Source organism: Trematomus bernacchii, unplaced genomic scaffold (genome assembly GCF_902827165.1).
Source record: "Trematomus bernacchii unplaced genomic scaffold, fTreBer1.1, whole genome shotgun sequence".
Lineage (NCBI taxonomy): Eukaryota > Metazoa > Chordata > Actinopteri > Perciformes > Nototheniidae > Trematomus > Trematomus bernacchii.
The window spans coordinates 40,090-62,099 of NW_022987757.1; the positions used below are offsets into that span (position 1 = coordinate 40,090).

Below are 22,010 nucleotides of genomic sequence, written 5' to 3' on the forward strand. Positions count from 1 at the left end.
TTAACATGAAGTAACATTAAGTAACCCAAAATGTTAAACAGTAAGAGTAGTAGTCATATTTCGTGAACCCTTTGAATAGTACTGTCACCGGTGTGATCATTCTATAATACACCATTTAAGCCCGGGGGAGAAATGCTAACGCTAACGTTAGCATCGGCGATCTTCTCTACTTCATGCTATCTGCACAAATGGTTGACATTAAACATTAAAACGACCAGGCAGTTCAGAGAGAATCAAAGGAAGGCAGGCAGGCAGCTTTGCATGACATTCTTCAGGACGTGTTTCATTGTGGTGATAGTCAATCGTTTTGTTGACAAGACAGTAGTGACGGCCATCTTGGTGACGTGTGTTGTTGACCAGAGATGTAGTTCATTGAGCGTTTCACACAAACAAATGTGTTACTTCACAGTTTTACGACACATTTTTTTTTTTTTGACTTGCAAAATTATCTTTTAAATTGACAAACATCATATGTGTAATTCGTGGCACAATTCAAACGGGATCGAAAGATAATCTTTCTCTCTCCATTGACTTCAATACATAATTTTTCCCATACAAATAAGGTCCCATGGAGGTCCACCGGAAGGGGAGGGACTTCGCCACTCTATAAAAACCCTCTTCGTGCCTCACCCGGAAGGACACATCTAGTGTCTGAGTGGGACAATTCAGAAACATGAAAACCTGTCTCCGCAGAGATTGGACATGTTTTAACTTTTCATCCTTACACCCCAGAGCAACACTGCGGAGATTACTGGCAAACTTACCGAAACGCTTCAGCTCCCGTTCCAGCGCCTCATTCGGGATGAACGGAGGAACGCCAGACACAGTGATCCGCGTGGACGGTGTCGCCAGCGGTGAAACTTGAATATATTCCTCGTTTAGCATTAATCCGCTCTCGATAAATTCCGTCACATATCTCTGGTCTTTCAAAAATACCACGACCGCTGTTGTTCATGCGGGAAGCATAGGAAATGTTTACATGACCGACCTGATCCCCCACAGCCAGCAGCACATGCTCCACTGTGCTTGCGGCCTGAGCCGCCAACCGCACTCCGTGTCTCAGAGACACCGGCGGCGCCCCGAAGGACGCCATCCCCGCCGCGAGACACGGAACAACACTAACGAAAAAGTATTAACCGTACTCGCAAAGAGTACAAATATCCCAACGAAAGATCATACAGTTAAAGAAACGATTGAAACAGAAACAACCGAAATAAAAGTGAAAATCCCTCTTCCCTCTTCAAACACACCTCCACCACAGAAGAAGAAGAAGAAGAAGAAGAAGAAGAAGAAGAAGAAGAAGAAGATACACTTTATTATCCCTTACAGGGAAATGTATTTCTGTTGTGTATGATGATCACACATGACAAGCTGTATGTATTTGTCATTTAAAGAAACCCTTTTATCTATTACATCATAAATGCAATTTAAATAATGAACACAGTGGACATTAGATCATGCCGTCCAAATGTTTTATTGACTTCAACTGAGAGCTGACACGGTTTAAGGAATGAAGGTGTGGAGACACAGAATGTTATGAAGACAAAGATTTTAAACTGTTCATCTTCATAGCAGGTAACTTTGGCAAACAATGATGTATGATGATCACACATATGTAGTCTATGATTATGATCCAATGATTAGACATGTTTTAAGCCTTTACATACCAGGAAATAAAAAGTGTTACAATTATTAGAAAGAGAGAAAGGAGCGACTGAGGTTGCATGCCTGAACGCTGACTATAGGAGTAGACGGCTGAGGCCTTGGTAATTTATCCTCAACAAGCTCCATCAAAATTACGATTTCTTTTTAGCTCAATTGGACTATTTAGGTCACCAGGTCTTACTCATTGGCCTGCTGTAAGGCCCTATGGCAGATGCAGTTAGAGCTTCGCTTAACGTTTTCATATTTTGCTTGGCAGTAAAGCAGATGCCCATTTAAAAAATGTCAATGGGTTTAAAAAGAATATATATATAAAGTAGAACACAACCAACGCATTTGATGAAACAAGTTTTAATCTCATCATGTCTTCCTCTTCATTCCTCGCCTCCTTCACCGCAGAAGCTCCGGAGTTTAAGGACAACATCGGGCTTGGTCTCGAACACCCTGCCAAAACACACAGAGGAAAAAAAAAAAAAAACGCAATGATCAGGGTATGATACGGGCATTAGTGGAATAGGGTCTTCCTTGTTTATTCAATTCATTCCCATTCCCAAAACCCAGTACACTTTTACAAAGACTGGGCAAGTTGTAAACAGAAAGAAGTGTGAGAGAGAAAGGGACAGCTGCTGCATTCACACCAGATCAGGCGTGCCGGCAAAGAGTGCCAGACTGTGCGGCAGTGCTGGAGTGTCACTTATAGCAGTGGTTCTCAACCGGGGTACGGTGACCCCCAGGGGGACTTGCAGTGGTGGGCCGCCAGAGCCAGTATGTTTGGATTTATGAAGGCTAAAGTGTTCCCAGTAAAGAAAATATAAAGAAAGCAAGAACAAGCAAACAGCCGAAAGCAAAGAAAACTAAAACGGTTGAAGACCAAAAAACTCTGGAGAGCTGAAGGACAATTAAATCAGGAGAAGAAGAAAGACAGGAAGTAAACACTAAAGGAAACAGCAGAAGAAGACAGGCAGGAAGTAAACACTTAAGGGAACAGCAATGTTGCGGTCAAATTGTCAGTTTAGCTTAGGAACCCCCCTAACGGAGTGAAATGACCCAGAAGTACCCCATGATAAGAGCTGTTCGAATTCTCTAGATCAGGGGTGTCAAACTCAATTTCCTCGCGGGCCACATTAGCATTATGGTTGCAATCAAAGGGCCAGTTGTAATTATATAAAAATACATATATAGCTACATAATATATATAAAATAATGTATTATATTATATTATTGCCTCTGCATTGGTCTAATATTGGATAGGGTAATAACTTCATAATTAACTACGTCTGAAAGCAGAAGTCTAGGGCAAATAATTGCAGGTCTCTTCAGTGAGAATGTCACAAAATGATTTTTTAAAAAAAAGGCAAATTCTGAGAGAAAGTCAATTCTAAGAAACAAGGTATATTTTGAAGAATAAAAGTCAAATTCTGAGCAAAAAAGTCAAATTTGAGATGCATTGTGGGACATGTAGTTTATGGGCAACGTGCTTCTATAAATCGGCATGTAACCGTATAATAAACATATAATATTCTTTGCAAGCTCTTGTGGGCCACATAAAATGAAGTCACGGGCCCTGAAGTCACGGGCCCGAGTTTGACACCCCTGCTCTAGATGATAGGAAAGGAGATTTGAAACTTCCATGAAACATTGGACCTTCCTTCTAAAAGAGAAAATGTTGCCCCACAATACCATACGTGTGTGTGTGTGTGTGTGTGTGTGTGTGTGTGTGTGTGTGTGTGTGTGTGTGTGTGTGTGTGTGTCTCACCTGAATGGTATCTTTGCCTGTTTAAACATCCGTTTGGCGGCTTGTGTTTCCACACGATCATGGTACTTATCAGAAAGATAGACGACTTCTTTCATACCTGGATACAGAAATAACTTATTCATCTTTATAGCAGAATCATGGCAGTTGAAGTAAAAGAGAGAAAAGGAGAATAAGAAGTGGAGCAACTCAAATTAAATCTGCACGCAGTGTTGAAAGTTCACTCACACTTCCACGTGCATCATGGTTACTGGCAGGAAGCTGCTCCTCTGAGTGCCATGATACCTCCCAGAAGATTCTTCGACAAACGGTTCATGATGTAAGGGCAAACCTCACCAATGACCAGGAGCTCTCTACTGACTGCTATTATACCTTCCAGAAGTGTCTACAACACAAACAGTTAATGAGTTATGTAGCGGTTGGGGGTGGCTCCAGTGTCATTTTGGGCGTTCCCTCCTTGGTCGGCCCAAGCCCCCAGGAAGTGCGCCGGACTCAGATGAAAATATTCGTGCTGGCCAAACGGCGGTACTACACTTCCTTTTGGTTGCCAGGCCTGGAAACACTTTTTCCCATTGACTTACATGGGGAAAGAGTGGTCTGTAAATCGTTGGATAATTTTTTTTAAACTAAATAAACTACCCAGTATGAACACTTGTATAGCCCTTATTAAAAACATTCGTTCCTCAAGTTGTAAAAATGTGCTAATAACGTTATTCTGCGAGTTATTTCCCTCTGCATTATGAACGCGCATCTAACCCACGGGACCGCGCCGCCCGGCACGTTCATGTTACGTGTTCAGCACTACATGCGTTTATCTTTACCCATGGATGCACAATAAGAACGGACCCATATCGCCTTACTGCCAGCCCACGGAGCTGTAATAATGGATATATTGCACGTTTGCTGTAATTTGTGGTGCCGAGAGACGGGAGTCGGAGGCGGGGTATCAAAAGTACAAGCTAAACTTTTATTTAGCATCTGAACACACATGTAAACAACTTCATGCCCGGGAAGCGAAGACCGGCGGAAACAGCTGGTCCGGTTCACTAAAATGTCCGTGCGGAACAATACCCCAACCCATAGGTCCGTGGGTGAATAATGTCAATCACCACACAATAGGGGGGGGGATAATCATCAAGTTCAACATTTCAACACACCCATTTGGGACTTGATTAACACTATCAATACAAGAACTTTGACACCAAAAGTAACTCTGTACCTTGAAAATAACCCCCCACCCCTTGAAAATGAAAAAAATAACCCAAAAAGTGGCATTTTCTGCACATTCCGCCTGGTATGCATAAGCTATTCTTACTGTTTGCCTATATACTGTTGAATGAATGCTTTCAAACCCATTTGAGAATTAATAAACACTATTAATAGAAGAACTGTTACACCTCAAAGTAACTCTGTATCTTGAAAATAATCCCCCATCCCTCTTTAAAATTAAAAAAAGAACACAAAAAGAGCGTTTTTTTGGCTGTTCCGCCCTTTGAAATTCACTATTCTTACAGTCTGCTAAGACTAAAAGACTAAACTCATTTGGAAAACTTGATTAGATTTTTATTCCAAATACAAAACAGTTAAATCATTTTTATTCAGTCACATTGACATAGAAAGAACTTGAACTTGTCAGTCTTAAGTAGCACCTCATATTTTTCTTAGCCTTTCAAGACTTTCTTGGAATTTTGCATATTCCAGTGTGGTTCGGTCACTCCTCTTGCCTAGGTACGCCATGAGAGCATCTCCAAACTCCTGTGCCGTTTTCATCCTCCTCTTCCCACTGGGCAGTGTCACCTGGATTCTGAAGATAGGATCGACTTTAGGCAGAAGCGTGGTACTTTCTCTGGCAAACTGAACCTCAAGCTTCATCCTCTGCAGCTTTGCGTTGTTGTTCAGACTTTCATCCACAAGGAACTTCTCAACTTCCCCACTGTCAGTGAAGGGGCCACCTCTAGATTTCAGTGTGTCCAGCATGTCTAGTCTCTTCCTCTCCTTTCTTTGAGCCATCTCCTGTTTCTGAGATTGGCTACAGTTGTATAGAACTCATCCCGGACTTTTCTCTTGGACAATCGTATGTGTTGAAACTCTTGTGGTAGTAAATCTTCATCCATGTCTAGTTCAGCAACATCTGTGAAGATTTTTTTCCTTCCTTTGGGTTCTGCTCGCGCTTCACTCTCTTCACCCTCCTTTTGAAGCTGTGTGTCAGTCTCAGACATCTGTCTCAGTCGCTTTTGGGGGTGTGCCCTCTTTCTCTTCATCGCTGCTGCAGCTGGATATCTCACCAGTTTCAATCAAGATATCTGTGATATGGTGCAGAGTTTGATATGAGAACTGCTGGTCTCTCTTCCTCTGGTACTCTTCGCTCCTCTCCCTCAACCTTTGGGTTCGCATCATGCTATGGTACCAGACAGGGTCCACACCTTTGGAACAGAACATCCTTCGCTCTGTCTTCTGGTCTTCATAGTATTTGTGCTCCATCTCACTCATGCTTACACACCACTCTTTCTCCAGTGATTGCCGCCGTATAGGGTCATGGGCAAATACATCAAAGAGCTCAGACTTTGTATGAAATAACTCTTTGTATTGTTGGACAGCCAGTGAGTCTTCTTTCCCTGTCTGTCCATACCTCTTTCTGCCCTCACTGAACTGTTTCCAGATCCTTTCTACCTTCCTCTGGATGGTGCTCAAGGAAACACAAAACACAGTGTCGTGGTAGTACTTGGCGTAGACCTTTTTGCCACTTCCCGTGCTGCCATGGTTGTAGTCACTCTCCCATTGCCCATCTCCAGGTGGTACCGTCTCATGCTTATGACACTCTGCAGTGTGGGGAGTTTTGTGGGTGGTTGGAAGTTCTTGGAGGGAGGAAAGTCGGTAGGCTATCTGCATTATAAATGTTTCCGGTAGATCTAGTTTTGGACATGTGTCTGGGCTCTGCCATGCTTGATGATGTATGTCATCAGACTGATGTGACTTCTCTGAAAAAGATTAATATTCTAAATTAGATTAAGTTACAAGCACTAGGTCTAGGAGAGTGTTAATTACTTCAGTGCTGTCTACTAATTTAGCTTAATGTAACAGTTAGCTAAGTAATTACTGTATAATAAAGTTAGCTGGCTAATTTGAGCAAAAACATGTCAAATCAACTGTTGCACTAAGCTAGCTAGCTAGTTTGAGCTACATTCTTAACAGCTAGAAAGCTAAAAGTATGACTAATATTGGATGGAACCTGACACAAACCAAGCTAAATTATCATATAATATCATATAATAATATAATTATAAAATAATATAATATAATAGTTTTGTTAAAAAGGAAAAAACATACCTGCGACAACTCTGTTTAACTGCTTGTCAGATGGTGTGTTGAATATGATCGTCTGCTTGGGGATTTCAACGGTTTGCTTGCAGTCAACCAGGAGCCACAATGCATTATGTAAATGTACTTTGTTACTTTAGAACTTTGCAACATCTGAAAGGTGAACCAAAGTGTTCTCTTAAGATTTTATTTTATTTTTAATGATAAAAGGGGGAAAAAAACATGTCCGATTTAGTTTTTTGGGTGGGGTGGGGGGTTTATTTCATGATAGGTACCAACTCCCAATACAAAATATCTCCCAAATGACCCAATGCACCATCCCTGAAGTGGGCGTAATCATTTTCCAACTTTTTTATTTTTAGGCCATTTATCCCCCCCCCCCTAACACAAGCCCCCCCAGAATTCACCCATAGTCAAAATCCCCGTGCCTGGGAGGAAGTACCACCCGACCCCGGCGCGTACGGACCACAGGGGCCGAGGAGGGCGGGGCCGCAGGCGAGGGCAGGGGCAGGGGCGCCAACGAGGGCGAGGGCATCCCCACAGGGGGCGGGCCATGGGAGGGCGGCCCCGACGTGGGGGCAGAGCCAACTCCAACGGCCTGGAAACGTCCACGTGAGCAGGCTTAACCCGATCAACGGACACCGTCTCAGGCCTGCCACCAACGTCCACCACCAGGCTCTTGTCCCCGTGACGTACGACCCTGAACGGACCGTCGTAAGGGGGCCGCAGGGGGCCGCGGTGGGCGTCGTGGCGAATAAAAACGAAATCCGCCGACCGTAATCCGGGGGACACCCGGAAAGCTAGGCTGCTGTGCTGCGACGTGGGGACGGGCGCGAATGTCCCGGCAGTCTCCAGCAGGGAGGAGCGCTGCCCGGCCGCAGACCAGGGCACAGTGGCGGTGGGAATGAATTCCCCGGGGACCCGTAGCGTTTGGCCATAAACGAGCTCCGCCGACGAGGACTGCAGGTCTTCTTTGGGGGCACACCTGAGGCCGAGCATAACCCATGGGAGCTTATCCACCCAGTTGCCATCTGTCAAGCCGGCACGCAGCGACGCCTTCATGGATCGGTGAAACCGCTCACACAATCCGTTAGCCTGGGGGTGATAAGCGGTGGTGCGGTGCAGCTTGACCCCCAAACCCACAGCAACAGCGTTCCACAGCTCCGAGGTGAACTGAGAACCGCGGTCAGAGGAGAGGTCAGACGGGGTCCCGAAGCGCACCACCCACATGCCGATGAAAGCGCGGGCGACGTCGGAAGCTGACGTCGAGGTGAGGGGAACGGCCTCGGGCCAGCGGGTCGTCCTGTCCACCATCGTAAACAGGTAGGTGAAACCGTGAGAGGGGGGAAGCGGACCTACGAGGTCGACATTGACATGGTCAAACCTCCTCTCAGGAACCGCAAAAAGTTCAAAAGGGGCCCTAGTATGGCGGTGGACTTTGGCCCGTTGACAGGCCACGCATGAGTCGACCCAGGACCTCACGTCCTTCTTAAGCCCCTGCCACACGAACTTCTGCGACAACAACCTCACGGACGGCTTCCTACCGGGATGGGAAAGATTGTGAACCGCCTCAAAAACGGGTCGGCGCCAGTCCGCAGGGACCAGCGGTCGAGGCTGGCCCGTGGAGACGTCACACCACAGCTTCGCGCCCGAGTCACCGACCGTGACCTCATCCAGGCGTAATCCTGTGACCGAGGCCTTGAGGGTTTGGACCCCGTGGTCAGAGGCCTGGTCAGCGCCCATGCGGAGGTAATCGAGGCCCAGCTGCACAGCTCCGACAACCGCTCTGGAGAGGCAGTCCACGACCACGTTAGCCTTGCCAGCGATGTGTTGAATGTCCGTGGTGTACTCGGAGATGTACGAAAGCTGGCGTTGCTGTCGGGCGGACCACGGCTCGGCCACCTTGGACATGAAGAAGGTAAGCGGCTTGTGATCCACGAACGCCGCAAACTCCCGGCCTTCCAGCAGGAAACGGAAGTGAGACCAATAGACAAATAGAGACCAAGGAGTTCTCTGTCGAAAGCGATGTACTTGCGCTCCCTGGGAGTCAACTGGCGGCTGAAAAAGGCGAGCGGTTGCCAGGCACTGTCGACCCATTGTTCATGCACCGCGCCCACCGCGTAGTCAGACGCGTCGGTGGTGATAGCGATGGGGGCCCCGTGCGACGGGTCAGCCAACATGGCGGCTTCGCTCAGGGCGGCTTTGGCGGCGTCAAAAGCAACCTCCCTCTCAGCCGTCCAGTCTATGGCCTGACCGGGGGACTTGTCCTTGAGGGCCTCGTACAGCGGGCGCATCGTGTGGGCCGCCCGGCGGATGAACCGGTGATAAAACGTCACCATCCCGAGGAACTCTCGGAGCGCCCGAGCTGTAGGCGGTCGTGGAAAGGCGGACACGGCCTCCACTTTCGACGGGAGGGGGGCGGCCCCACCCTTGTTGATGAGGTGCCCGAGGAATTGGATGGAGGTCAACCCGAACTGACACTTCGCCGGGTTGATAATCAGGCCGTGTTGGTCGAGCCTTGCGAAAAGGACCCGGAGATGTGCCTGGTGCTCTTCGGAGGAGGAGCTGGCGACCAGGATGTCGTCTAAATAGACGAAGATGAATGGCATGTCTCTGAGCGCCGAATCCATCAGCCGCTGAAAGGACTGAGCAGCGTTCTTAAATCCAAACGGCATACGCAGGAACTCGAAAAGCCCGAACGGCGTAATTACCGCAGTTTTGGGGACGTCCGAGGGGTGCACCGGAACCTGGTGGTAGCCCCGCACCAGATCCACCTTGGAGAAGACCAGCTTGCCCGCCAGGTGTGCAGAGAAGTCCTGGATGTGAGGGACCGGGTAGCGGTCTGGCGTAGTGGCGTCATTAAGGCGGCGGTAGTCACCACACGGTCGCCAGCCACCGACTGCTTTAGGGACCATGTGAAGCGGCGAAGCCCAAGGGCTGTCTGAGCGGCGGATGATGCCCAGACGCTCCATGTTGACGAACTCCGACTTGGCGACTGCCAGCATGTCAGGGTTGAGCCGCCGGGCCCTAGCGTAGACTGGGGGGCCCACAGTGTCAATGTGGTGCTCTACCCCGTGTTTGGCAGTGGCAGCGGAAAAGGTGGGCTGCGTCAAGTCGGGAAACTCACTGAGAAGGTGCTGGAACTTGTCGCCCTGTGAGAGTGAGCTGGAGAGCCCGCTGAATGACGCCTCGCCGCTGGTACATGTGAACGAGGCAAACGTCAGTGCGTCCACCAGGCGGTTGTTCTTGACGTCCACCAGCAGTCCGTGAGCGCACAGGAAGTCTGCGCAGAGGAGGGCGAAGGAGATGTCAGCCGTGACGAAATCCCACCTAAACCGCTGACCCTCGAAGCACAGGTCCACTGTCTTTGTGCCATAGGTGCGAATAGGGGTGTCATTAGCGGATGTCAAAGGTGGGCCGTGGCCCTCACCGGCGGCGTCCTCCACGGTAGCCAGCAGGACGCTCCGCTGGGCTCCTGTGTCACCAAGGAGTCTGCGACCAGAGAGGGTGTCCCTGATGAACAGGAGCCGGTTGGACGTGCCCACGCTCGCGGCCACTACCGAGCGCAGGCCTTGGCGTTTCCCGTTACCTTGTAGGTGCAGGGGGGACGGCACATCTTCGCTTTCGCCCCGTAGCGTGCATGGTAATAACACAGGCCAGGGCTGGAGTCGCTGACGTCGGCCCTGGAGCTTCTGCTAGGTGGCATGCCTGTACCCGGGAAGGTGCCGCTGTGTGTCGGGGCCAGCACCTCAGGGGTAAAACGCTGGGTTGCCAGGAAGAACGGGTCAGCCTCTTCGGGCCAAAGCGCGGGGCTCGGTAATAGCCGTATTAGCGAGCGCTGTCTGCACATGCGGCGGCATGTGCCGAAGAAACAGTTCAATAAACAAAAAATTAGGCTCCTCCGTACCCAGCAGGCTGAGCATCATCTCCATATGGCGAGTAGGCGTCAGGCCCGCTCCGACCGTGACAGCTCGAACGTCTTTAGCAGGAAAGCCTTGAACGCTGCATATTTATCCTGGGCAGGGGGAGATGTGATAAAGCCCACCGTCCGGGTCGCAGTGGAGCTCCCCAGCGCCGAAACGACGTGAAAATACCGCGCTGCATCATCAGTAACTCCGCGGAGGGCGAACTGAGCCTCCGCCTGAGCGAACCATGCAGCCGCAGATGTCTCCCAAAGCTCCGGCAGTTTGAAAAAAACGGCGTTATTTGCCATGCTCGGTACATTTTCGGATCCTTCAACGAGACTTACGTCGGGGTCACCAATGTGGTGCCGAGAGACGGGAGTCGGAGGCGGGGTATCAAAAGTACAAGCTAAACTTTTATTTAGCATCTGAACACACATGTAAACAACTTCATGCCCGGGAAGCGAAGACCGGCGGAAACAGCTGGTCCGGTTCACTAAAATGTCCGTGCGGAACAATACCCCAACCCATAGATCCGTGGGTGAATAATGTCAATCACCACAAATTCATAATTTGTAAAATATTATACTACATGGGCTGTATGATTAAATCTTGTACTGTAAATGTTGTATTAAATAAAGTTAATATTACCGACGTAGATTAACGTCCCTGTAGCTTCTTATTGCACTAAGAAGCTTATTGCACTGTATACATATATATATACAGTGCAATAATTCTTTCATGCTAAATGAAGCTCTGTTGCTTGGATATCACTAGATCCTGTTACAGCGTAATATAAAAGTACATAACGATTGATGTGTAAATTAGCATAATTACTAGCTAACCGCTAGCTGCTAACTGCCGCCTCGTTAATATCAAATCTATCATAATAACAAACCATTACCATGCTGTCATGAACGTGCGGTGCTGTTACGTGTACGCAAATTGACGTGCTTGATGTGAACGAGCATTTTGGGGGGCATGGTTAAAGTCGCGCATGCGCTATGAGCGCACATACGGGTACTTCTCAGGCATGCCGGGTAATCTGTGACGTTTCACTCTCTCAAAAGTTGGGCCATTTTATCATCATGCGCGAATGAGCAACTCTCATAGGAATGAATGAGGCCCCGCCTCCCACGCTGTATCCAGTTCTTATTATACATCCATGGGTCGGCCAGAGGTACAATGTCGGCCCTCACTGAAACGAAAACCCCCAGCATGACGTGGTAAATGCGTGTCAGACTTGATAAATGATCAGAATCAGAATCAGAAACGGGTTTATTACCAGGTAGGTTTACACGTACGAGGAATTTGACTAGGTGTCGTGGTGCATACATAAAAATTAAAAACTATTTTTTTTAAAATAACACAGATAGCAAACTATATTAAGAATACTGTAATAAATATATAGTAAGATAACAATAAAATAAAGCAGTAATTTACATTGAAATAGAATAGAATGCAATAAATTATAGAATATAAAATATGTGCAGTAAGCAATATTGTCAACATTAGAGTCTATGATGTGGCTGAGGTAAAGTGTCAGTGGGGGGGGGGCGGGTCTTGTTTATGAGGCCGGTAGCTGAGGGGAAGAAACTGTTCAGGTGGAGAGAGGTTTTGGTCCTGATGGAGCGCAGCCTCCTGCCAGAGGGGAGGGCCGAGGGGGGTGAACAGTTTGTGTCCAGGGTGGCAGGGGTCGGCCACAATCTTCCCTGCCCGCCTCAGGGTCCTGGAGGCGTGCAGGTGGTGGAGGGATGGCAGATTGCAGCCGATCACCCTCTCTGCAGAGCGGATGACACGCTACAGCACTGGGGCCAAATTTATAAACGTGGCGTACGCTCAAAAGATGGCGTATGCCAATTTCTAAGCAATCTTTGCGATTTATAAAAAACTAACTTGACGGGAAAATGTGCGGTCCTCCACTCACACGTCTGACCCATCCGTATGCGGTACGCACAAAAACGGGAGAGACGAGAAACTGCGACACCGTTGGCAGAAGGAAGAATGGAGAGACATATGTACAAATAATACCATAAATTAAAGTATTACCTCTCATGTATCATATGAAGAATAAATTGTCAAAAATTGATTAAAGCCAATCTTAAAATGATGTTTGAGACTCCTCAGTGCACACAAAAACATAACTTGGAGAAATAAATAAATACGGAAATGTTATTGATCACCCCTCGATTATGTCTTGTTAAGAAATGTATTCTCATAAATGATGCGGTAAGCAGAAGGACAGAATTACGTCTAAACTGACGCCGTTTTGCATTTCTAATGGTTGTATAGATACGAGCATCGTTTTATATAGGCTGCTATCATGTTTAATCATGTTTTATGCCGTTCGCCAATACTTGATAAGTCGCTCATAAAACACAGGAGGTATGGAAACTAAGAACACCATATATTTGGTAGATTTGGCAGCTGATATAACTCAACACATTAGTTTTATTTCCTTTAACTGGTGGATATGGAGTTGCTGCGGGGGGGTTGAGATGCACAGGCTGCAGTGGAGTAGAGATGGGCGAGTCCTGATTCATCCGGATCATTAACCCGGATCCTAGAAATGAGCTGGTCATGACGAGTCTCCCCTCTCCATTAACCCGAGTCCTTGAGTCCCACACTTGGTGTGACGTACAAATTAAAACTATAAATTGCGTCACTCGCTACTCTCTTTATAACATGTAAAATCACATTACAACGTACCCCAAGTCCATCTACCTACCCTTTAGCAAGTATACAGGATAGCTGCCAGAAGTGATCGTTTGGCTCAGGGGAGGGGACGCAGATCAGTGAAACTTCCTGCAGACTCGTGGGGACTCAGAGGAGCCGACGGCTCCAACAGCAGACTCGCAGATTCGCAGATTCGCAAATCCTGACTCGCTGCAACACACAGCGGATCAGACTCGTGCGGACTCGGAGCCGTAACCATATAGCAGCAGATCCAGAGACCCAGCAGACTCGTCGTCATGCACGAGTCCACAGCAGACTCGGATTCGCAAATCCTGACTCACTGTGTGTGCAACACACAGCAGAGCAGACTCGTGCGGACTCGGAGCCGTATATAGCAGCAGATCCGGAGATCCAGCAGACTCGTCCTCATGCACGAGTCAACAGCAGACTCAGCTTTGCCAAATCGCAAAATAACCCTTTTTTTTGTGATCAACATTTTTTATTAAAGCAAAATACACTGTGTAGCGGAGGTTAATTATAACGTCAGTTTAATAGATAGATAGATAGATAGTACTTTATTGATCCTAAATTGGGAAATTGTTGTTGTTACAGCAGCATAAAAGGCATTTTACAATAAAACAAAACTACAAAATATACAAGAATAGAAATAAAAATAAAATATAAAATATACATGTCGAAATAGAAAATATACATGCAGATATTATATATATATATATACAAATATATATATATATATTCAAAATATATGGAATAATAATATGCTCGTGAAATGCAACAACTTTTCGGTTTCACCAATAGGATTTCTACGGTCTTGGTCATGCTGACTCGTATGACTCAAATGACTCGTATGATCCGGATCTCTTCAATGACTGACTCAGAAGACCCTGAGTCCGTAAAATGATCCGGATTTGCCATCTCTACAGTGGAGACGCTGCGCACAGCTTCGCGTCGGGCCGAACCACGCCCCTTAGCTGTGATATAATGAGCATATACCACGGCCTGTCGTGAGCTATTGCTTAAGTATACTGTACCTCAATTTCATTACTTAAGAACAGGTCTTGAGTAAATATACTTAGTTACATTCCAACACTGTAAAAACAATTAAAACGTTGTGTGAGAATAATCAATATATCAACTGTTACTATGTGTTTTATTGGGTAATTTATCTGGCCATGTGGTATGTTGTGGGGGGATATTGTTTGGCTACGTCACTAGAAGGCGACCGAAGATCTGAATGGAGTCTACACATGTGCAGCCTCGAAATTTCTCCAAATTTAGAAGCTCGGTAGAAGGCACCGAAACCCCAACTGCTCACTGGCGCCGTGAGACTGGATCCTCTTAATGCATGTGCATATATAACTGTGTGTATTTGTATCTGTAAAACAAAATCCATGTGCATGTACAAAAACGTATTAGTATGTATCTGTATAACAAAAATATGCATGTGCGTGTATAAAAAACAGACTGGAAAACTGAATTTCCCCCCTCGAGGTATCAATAAATTATAATCCTTCAAGTTTCAATAGGCCCTCTGCTCTAAATTTCAAGTGTCTTTGACTTTTCTGAAAAGCACTCTATAATAAAATGTTTTATTATTATTATTTGTCGGTGCTCTGGCACTAATAATAACTTTTTGGATGTCAATAGGCCCTGTCGTTGCTCGGGCCCTGATGATAATTAAAGCTGCAAGCAGTGATGAAAAGGGGTGTGTCGAAGTCCTCAGGCATGGAAACGGCATGATGAAACCTCACCCTTCAATATGGTCCTCGCCGACCTCTCGGTCGCAGACCTTAATAGTGATAATAATAATTGTTTAGATTCCACCAGGATCCTACAACTCTACCAGAGGCCTGTACTACGAAGCTGGTTCAACCTAACCTGGATATGTTTGAGTTAGCCGGTTGGCCCAATCCAAAACATACGCGCTCTCGCTAAGCTGTACTACGACGCTGGTTATCAAGTGGATCGCTCAAGCCAGCCGTGTCCTATCTAGTTAGGTGCGCGTTCACATGAAAGGGGTGGTATTTGGAGCATTCGACCAATCTCAAACATGGACAAGCGTACTGACAGCGCAGCGTCATACTTCCTGAATGAAAAGTGAACTTTAATATTAGTCAAATATGAAGAAGTTAAACTTTAAACATCCATGACTTAAACACTTTTTCCAGGATAAAAGCCACATAGTTGCAGCTGCAAGGTGAATAGGCTACAGCTGGTAAAAGAAAAAGTGTTTGAATGCGCACGTTAACAGGTTTATGATATCACTGTCCCGTCTAAGACACGAGTGGATCTGACTTTAATTACATTTGACTCGAGTGTTTCGTCAACTTAATGTGTTGCTTAAAATAATACTTCTGCATACAGTATGTGACACTGTGAGTGTTGCACGCCAGATACGGCTCAAGAAGCTGACTCAGATAAGGAAATATATGATACATTATGATGTGATATCATGTGATATGAATGATAATGGGACACATTGCCGTCTGCACTCACAGTGCCGCGGACTGTAGGCTACGTAATGTTACTTTGATCCGGTTACTTATGTTGTGGCAGATATTTAAGTAAGCTTTCTTAACGCTAATGTTATAATAGCCAGATTGCTCTGAAGATGGGAGGTGATATTCTATTCATTTTCACGTTCACACAGTCGGTGATTTTGTCCGGCTGTCTTTCCTGCAACGGCAGTTTAAACTGTATTTCCTTTCTCCTCCTGTCATATGAATTGATCGCTTTAAACTCCGCACACTGAGCTCTGATTGGTCAGCAGGCAGTGCTTTTATCCTGGAACCTATCCTGCTCCGGAGGCTAGCCGTTCAGAATAAGTTATCTAGCCCGCTAAAAAGTGAACCAGCTTCGTAGGACCGGAAACCCCTGAAGTTAGCTTGCTAAACGAAAATCTTGATTCGTAGTATACCCCCCAGGTTTGCCGCTCAGCATAAGTTACCATGGAAATCTAGCCTGCTAAAAAGAGAACCAGCGTCGTAGGACCGGAAAGCCCGAGATTTCCCTGAATTTAGCCGGCTAAGCAAAAATCCAGCTTCGTAGTACAGGCCTCTGGTGAGTGCTTGGACCCTAATAAATTATAAACATTTGCAAATGTATGCACATTTATTTGATCCAATACTTAAAAAAACGAAATGAATAAAGCGAATTACTAACTAAAAAGGTTATGTAATGTGATAATGGACACTTATTTTGAAAAATTGCATAAACGGAATTTAGTTATTGTTGCAGTATGGATAGGGACAACATTTTTGACTGATGGGAGTGAAAGCAGCACTCAGTTTATTCAACTGTAAAAGTGCAATCAAAATATGTTGTCACTCAAATCAATGAATAAAATGTGTGTGTGTGTGTGTGTGTGTGTGTGTGTGTGTGTGTGTGTGTGTGTGTGTGTGTGTGTGTGTGTGTGTGTGTGTGTGTGTGTGTGTGTGTGTGTGTGTGTGCGTGTCCGTGCGTGCTGCAGGGACCCACCAGCCTGGATGATCAGCTTGGCACACTCGTTGCAGGGGAACAGAGTCACATAGATGGAGCAGCCATTCAGATCAGCGCTGTTCTTGTTCATGATGGCGTTGAGCTCTGCGTGGCACACTGCGGGACAGAGGGGGAAACGGGCCCCATCAATAGAGGGCATGTAAGTGCCTTGTATGAAATGTATTTAGGTTGTATAACAAACAAGTTATAAACAATCAGACATGCATGATATACATGTGCTCCAATGAAAGTGTGATTTATTTGTCACCGAAGGAATAGACCTCTCCTAACACACCATAGACACCCCTGGTGCAGGGTTTCCGCTAGGATTTTTTCTTGCCGGTCAAATGTCCGGACAGAATTAATTTTACCGGACAAATTTGAAACTTACCGGTCATGTTTCAATAATAATAATATGAATTGTGTAGCAGAGTTTCCATTAGCAGGTAATTACCGGACTATGACCGGATATGCTGATGTTTAAAACTCAGTTAAAGGTGGGGTAGGTAAGTTTGAGAAACCGGCTCGAGATACACTTTTTGTTATATTCCATGGAATGCTCTTAACATCCCGATAGCAATGAATATCTTAAGTGCTTTGACAAAAAATCCATTAAAAAATGTCATCTGTGGAAGCCGTAATACTGTAAAAAGCACGACCAATCATTTTAGCCGGCCCGGCTAAAATAACTGGATGGCCTACCTGCCTGTCAGCCTTCCATCTGTGCACAAACTTATCTTGTGCCCTCATTGGTCACATGCGCGTTTGTGTGTGTTGGAGGAGGGGCTCTGTAAGGAAGTGGCAGATGTTTTCCGGTTGTGTATTTTCAAATTCTAGCGCACTCGAGCTGGTTTCTCAAAAATCACCTACCCCACCTTTAACGTCTCAATCCTACTTGCTCTATTGTGTTAATCTATCCATCCCTTCTATACTTGCAATAAAAAAAAAAGATGAATCCTCTCTATAAATCAAACTATAATATTATCATTCCTCACCACCATCACATAGGCTATGTAAAAAATATACATTTCTCACAAAAATGTTGATCATAAGGCATTTTAATGGTAAAACTATTCTACATTTTGGAATTTCCAACAAACTGTTTGATTTCAGAAAAAAAGAAAATCTAAAAGTTAAGCAAGAAGGATGAAGTGTGTGTGCATCCTCACCATAAATGTATTTGGTGTCCAGCTTAGTTTCAGCAGCAGCAGCATCCCTAGCAATGGTGGGGTCAACGCCATCAGCCTTAGCAGCGTCAGCAGCCTCTCTAGCTTTAGAGCGGGACCACGGCATGTGATCTTCACAGCCGTTTGGCATCTTATTGTAACCAACGCCAACTACCTTTTTGTCCTGGTTCACAATACACGCCCCAACCTGCAAAGGGGGTGAGGTGTTCCAGAGTTTAGTCGAGCTGAACTTCTTTTAAATACCAAACATTACATTGCATCATGAAATAATCCAACATCAGATGCAACAACCCGCTGCCCTCAGGAGAAAGTCACACACTCTAAAGGCATGGACATTTTAAGGATCACTTTAAATTCTGAACATCCATTCCTTCAACCGTCATTATCTAATACCGTCTCATATACTCAGGCAAGATTTTAGCTGGTGCCCTCCCGGAAAATGCAGACACTCACTATGACTCGTGCATGCATGCACGTGCACGGTTGTGGCATGACCACCAAAACAGAAAGATATGGACAAAAGATGTGTGCAAATGTATTTAGTATCCTATCCATTTGAACATGATTTAAGTGGGGGGTGGACCTAACATCCTCTAGGGGGGTCCGGGGGCCCCTGGGAAGATTTTTGTTTTTTAATATTGAAGTTAAAAGCATCAATCTGGTGCACTTTGAGAGCAAAATTAAGAGATCTATGGATACATCTCTCAACACGATATGAAACAGAACTGTAAACAGATTTTCTTTTTCTTCATGGATATTTTACAAATCACTCCCCTTTTAAACTGTATTCTTGTTTATTAATAACAACTTTTTTGTACTGTTATACAGTATAGTATTTGATACCTGTTGTTCACCTATTCTCTTATCTTTTTATAACTATAATGATTATATAAAGGTGTGCCTTTACCTCACTGAGCTGAGGTTATCAGAGCCTCTCAGTCTTTCAGGAGAGAGCTCTCTAAAGCTCTCCCCCCGCGGCCGCTTACACAGTCAATTCCAATGTTAATAAAAGCACACAGAAGCTGTATATGTTTTTTAGGAGTTTGATTTATTTTAAATGAACACAAATACAAAATTAAAACCTATAATTGCATACTAAAACCATTATTTAAAAAAAAGAACAATTTCACATAAACCTCTGGTTTTTACTGGGGCTGGGGCAGTTCAATTTATGGGCGCTGTACGCAATATAGGCGTAGTTCTGTTAGTATAAGATAATAAGATTTTTTTATTTTTTTTTTTTTTTTCAATTTTCGGCGCCCCCGATGGGTTGATGCGCCCTTAGCATTCGCCTATGCTGCCTATGCCAAGGGCCGGCCCTGCACATCAGCACTCAGCTTGAATGAATTTCGAAGATCTTTTTGAATATGTTTGTCTGTGTTTGTTGTAGATTTAAGAGCCTGTTATTAGATTATTATTAGTGCTGCAAAATTAATCTAATGCAATAAAAACCTCCAACAGTTCTGCCAAAATGGAAGAGGGAATATGTTTAGTGAATCCAGATTAGAGTACTACATATGCGATAGGGCTTCACTTATTACATATATTTATTAATAATTGATCGAATAGATTAAATTTTTACTTCCAGAATAATAAAACAACTGTTCCACCGAAATAAATATCAACAACTGTATCATTAATATTTTATTTGACATGTCGATCACTTATTAGTAAAGACTATAGTGGAATATTGTTAAAATAAGTATAATTTCCACATCACCATTATCATAATACTCATATTAGCAATGGGTAACATTATTATTTCTATAATTATTAGATGCCTGATCACACAAGATTTAAAAAGGTTCACTGTGAAACATACCCACCTACCCACACACACACACACACACACACACACACACACACACACACACACACACAAACACACACACACACACACACACACACACACACACACACACACACACACACACACACACACACACACACACACACACACACACACACACACACACACACACACACACACACACACACACACACACAAACCTGTGTGTTTGGGTCTCTGCTCTGCCTTGCTGACAGAACGGCTGCAGCCATGAAGTAATCTTCAGGTTCCATGAAACCTTTTCTAGCCCCGTTGCTACAGACAAACACACAACAAGACAGACATTATGTAAAGTTGATTTTTTTTTCTTCTCTTTAATCACAAGACGAACATGTTTTGGAGACTTTCCATGTGAAATCTAAATTCCTTTCTGATTTTGACATTCATCAAAATATAGTTAAACAGTCTACTACTCCTACACACACCAGTGGAACAGGCTGCAGTTGTTACTGATATATCCCTTCTGTCCTTTGGGTTTGAGCAAAAGCTTTGCCTTGAAGTACGGTTTTGCTTAATTCGGTCAAATCAGTTTTGGCAGCATGTCCAGCAGCTCTTTGACTTGTGACTTTACCTAAAAGTAAGTCATATAGATAAGCATCTGAACTTTATTTTAATAAAGTAATAAATATGTTCTTATGAAATGCAGGGAGCAGCAACTTCCTGGTTTTTACTTACATACGTGATAATAAAAACATGTAATGAAGAAACAGAAAAATAACGGTAACAATAATGAAAGAAGTGAAATTAAATGGGAAATGGATGAATAGGTGAATTAATCATAAAAGGAAGGATGTGTGTGTGTATATGTACATATGTGTGCATATATATATATGTATGTATTTATTTGACTATTTATCTATTTATTTACCTATTAAACAATGAAGTATACCTATATTATGAAGCAAATCATGTATAAATACAACGCCATATGCATACATCAAATGTAACTGACACTGTAATCCCCCTACCCCCCCCCCCCCCCTTCATGTTATGTCCTGTCCTACTTGTAATGTATGTGAGCCATGTCCTTGTCCGTGTGTTTTTGTCTTTTGAAAATGTTTAATAAAATATAAATGTTAAAAAAAAACTAAAAAAAACATGTAATTAATTAAGGTTTCCAACAAATTAATGACCTAATTGATGTTTCAGCATTAGTGCTGACAGTAGGCTTACTTATTTATCAAAAGTATACTGTAACAAAAGAAGATGTAAAATATAACGTATTACATCCACTCAAGTACTTTCAAGTTATTTTAGTTCAGCATTTCACTTTAACACTTTATATTATTGCTTTCAACTAACCCAATACAGTTAGGTGAAATCTGAACATAATACATCTAATTAAAGTCAAGGTTTCAGTTTTTTCAGTGCTTTCTCTCTGGGATGTTCGTGCCTAGTTTACAAACAGTTTGAACTACTTACTCATTAGCTGGTTTTCCTGCCATAGTGTTCTGATGCTGGACCCCTCACAGTCTGTGCCTCTCTCTGGACTGTACGCTGCTGACAGTTAGTTGAACGTTAAGTTAGCAGTGGAAGAAAGTTCCACCTCAAATGACGTCAACACAGGATAGGTTATTCCTGGTTGCCGCCCTTTAAATGAATGTTTAGAGCCTCCCCCTACGGAGCTTATTTTCGTGCACTTTTTTTAACAATAAAAAAGGTTAGGGTTTAGGGTATTTTATACTGTATATATAACCTATTTATTGTTAAATCATGCCCTAACACAAGTGTTCTTATTGCACAAGAGAAACAATGTGTTCAGACAAACAAACAAAAATATAGTATAAAACAGCAGAAAATATTCATGATACCCTAGAATTCTGTTTACTGTAAGTACAGTAAAAGTACTTAGTTATAATGCAGTACACAAAAATGACATCACCCATCTCTTAGTTCATCAAAACACCAAAGACACAGAGGAAATATTTGCATCATCAGCAGATCAAAACAACAGGCCATCCTATCGTTCACCCTTTTGCACGCATAGGATGGAAAGCAGGAAGCAAATATTTATTATGCATATTTGTGACCGTGCCTTAATCATCTGATTCGTCTGTACATTGCTGTTTTAGTCTGTGTTCTTCTAATTAGTGTCTACAGTGTGTGCCTATTGAGCTGTTTAGAGCCATGTGGGACAAAACCTGATCATGCCCCTCCCTCTCACT

At 44.3% G+C, this 22,010-nt stretch overlaps 1 protein-coding gene across 1 annotated transcript; it reads right to left on the bottom strand.

Annotated features, from left to right (window-relative positions):
* Positions 1–1,458: 1,458 nt before the first annotated feature.
* LOC117496588 (deoxycytidylate deaminase-like) lies at positions 1,459–21,404 on the bottom strand. The gene is made up of 6 exons (XM_034148290.1): positions 21,268–21,404; positions 20,007–20,100; positions 17,979–18,183; positions 16,810–16,926; positions 3,419–3,515; positions 1,459–2,106 (listed from the first exon to the last, which is right to left on the bottom strand). Exons 1-6 carry the CDS (start codon positions 21,288–21,290, stop codon positions 2,037–2,039), a joined length of 606 nt encoding a protein of 201 aa, XP_034004181.1. The 5' UTR covers positions 21,291–21,404; the 3' UTR covers positions 1,459–2,036.
* Between the last annotated feature and the right edge of the window lie 606 nt (positions 21,405–22,010).

What these genes read in the sequence shown, in the direction of transcription:
- LOC117496588 (XM_034148290.1), bottom strand. Translation starts at nt 21,290, where the DNA reads ATGGCAGGAAAACCAGCTAATGA. An exon ending in GGACACCAAATACATTTATG is followed by an intron (nt 16,927 to 17,978) that starts GTGAGGATGCAC and finishes TCTGTCCCGCAG; the next exon opens with TGTGCCACGCAGAGCTCAAC. An exon ending in CAAGCTGATCATCCAGGCTG is followed by an intron (nt 3,516 to 16,809) that starts GTGGGTCCCTGC and finishes TTCTGTATCCAG; the next exon opens with GTATGAAAGAAGTCGTCTAT.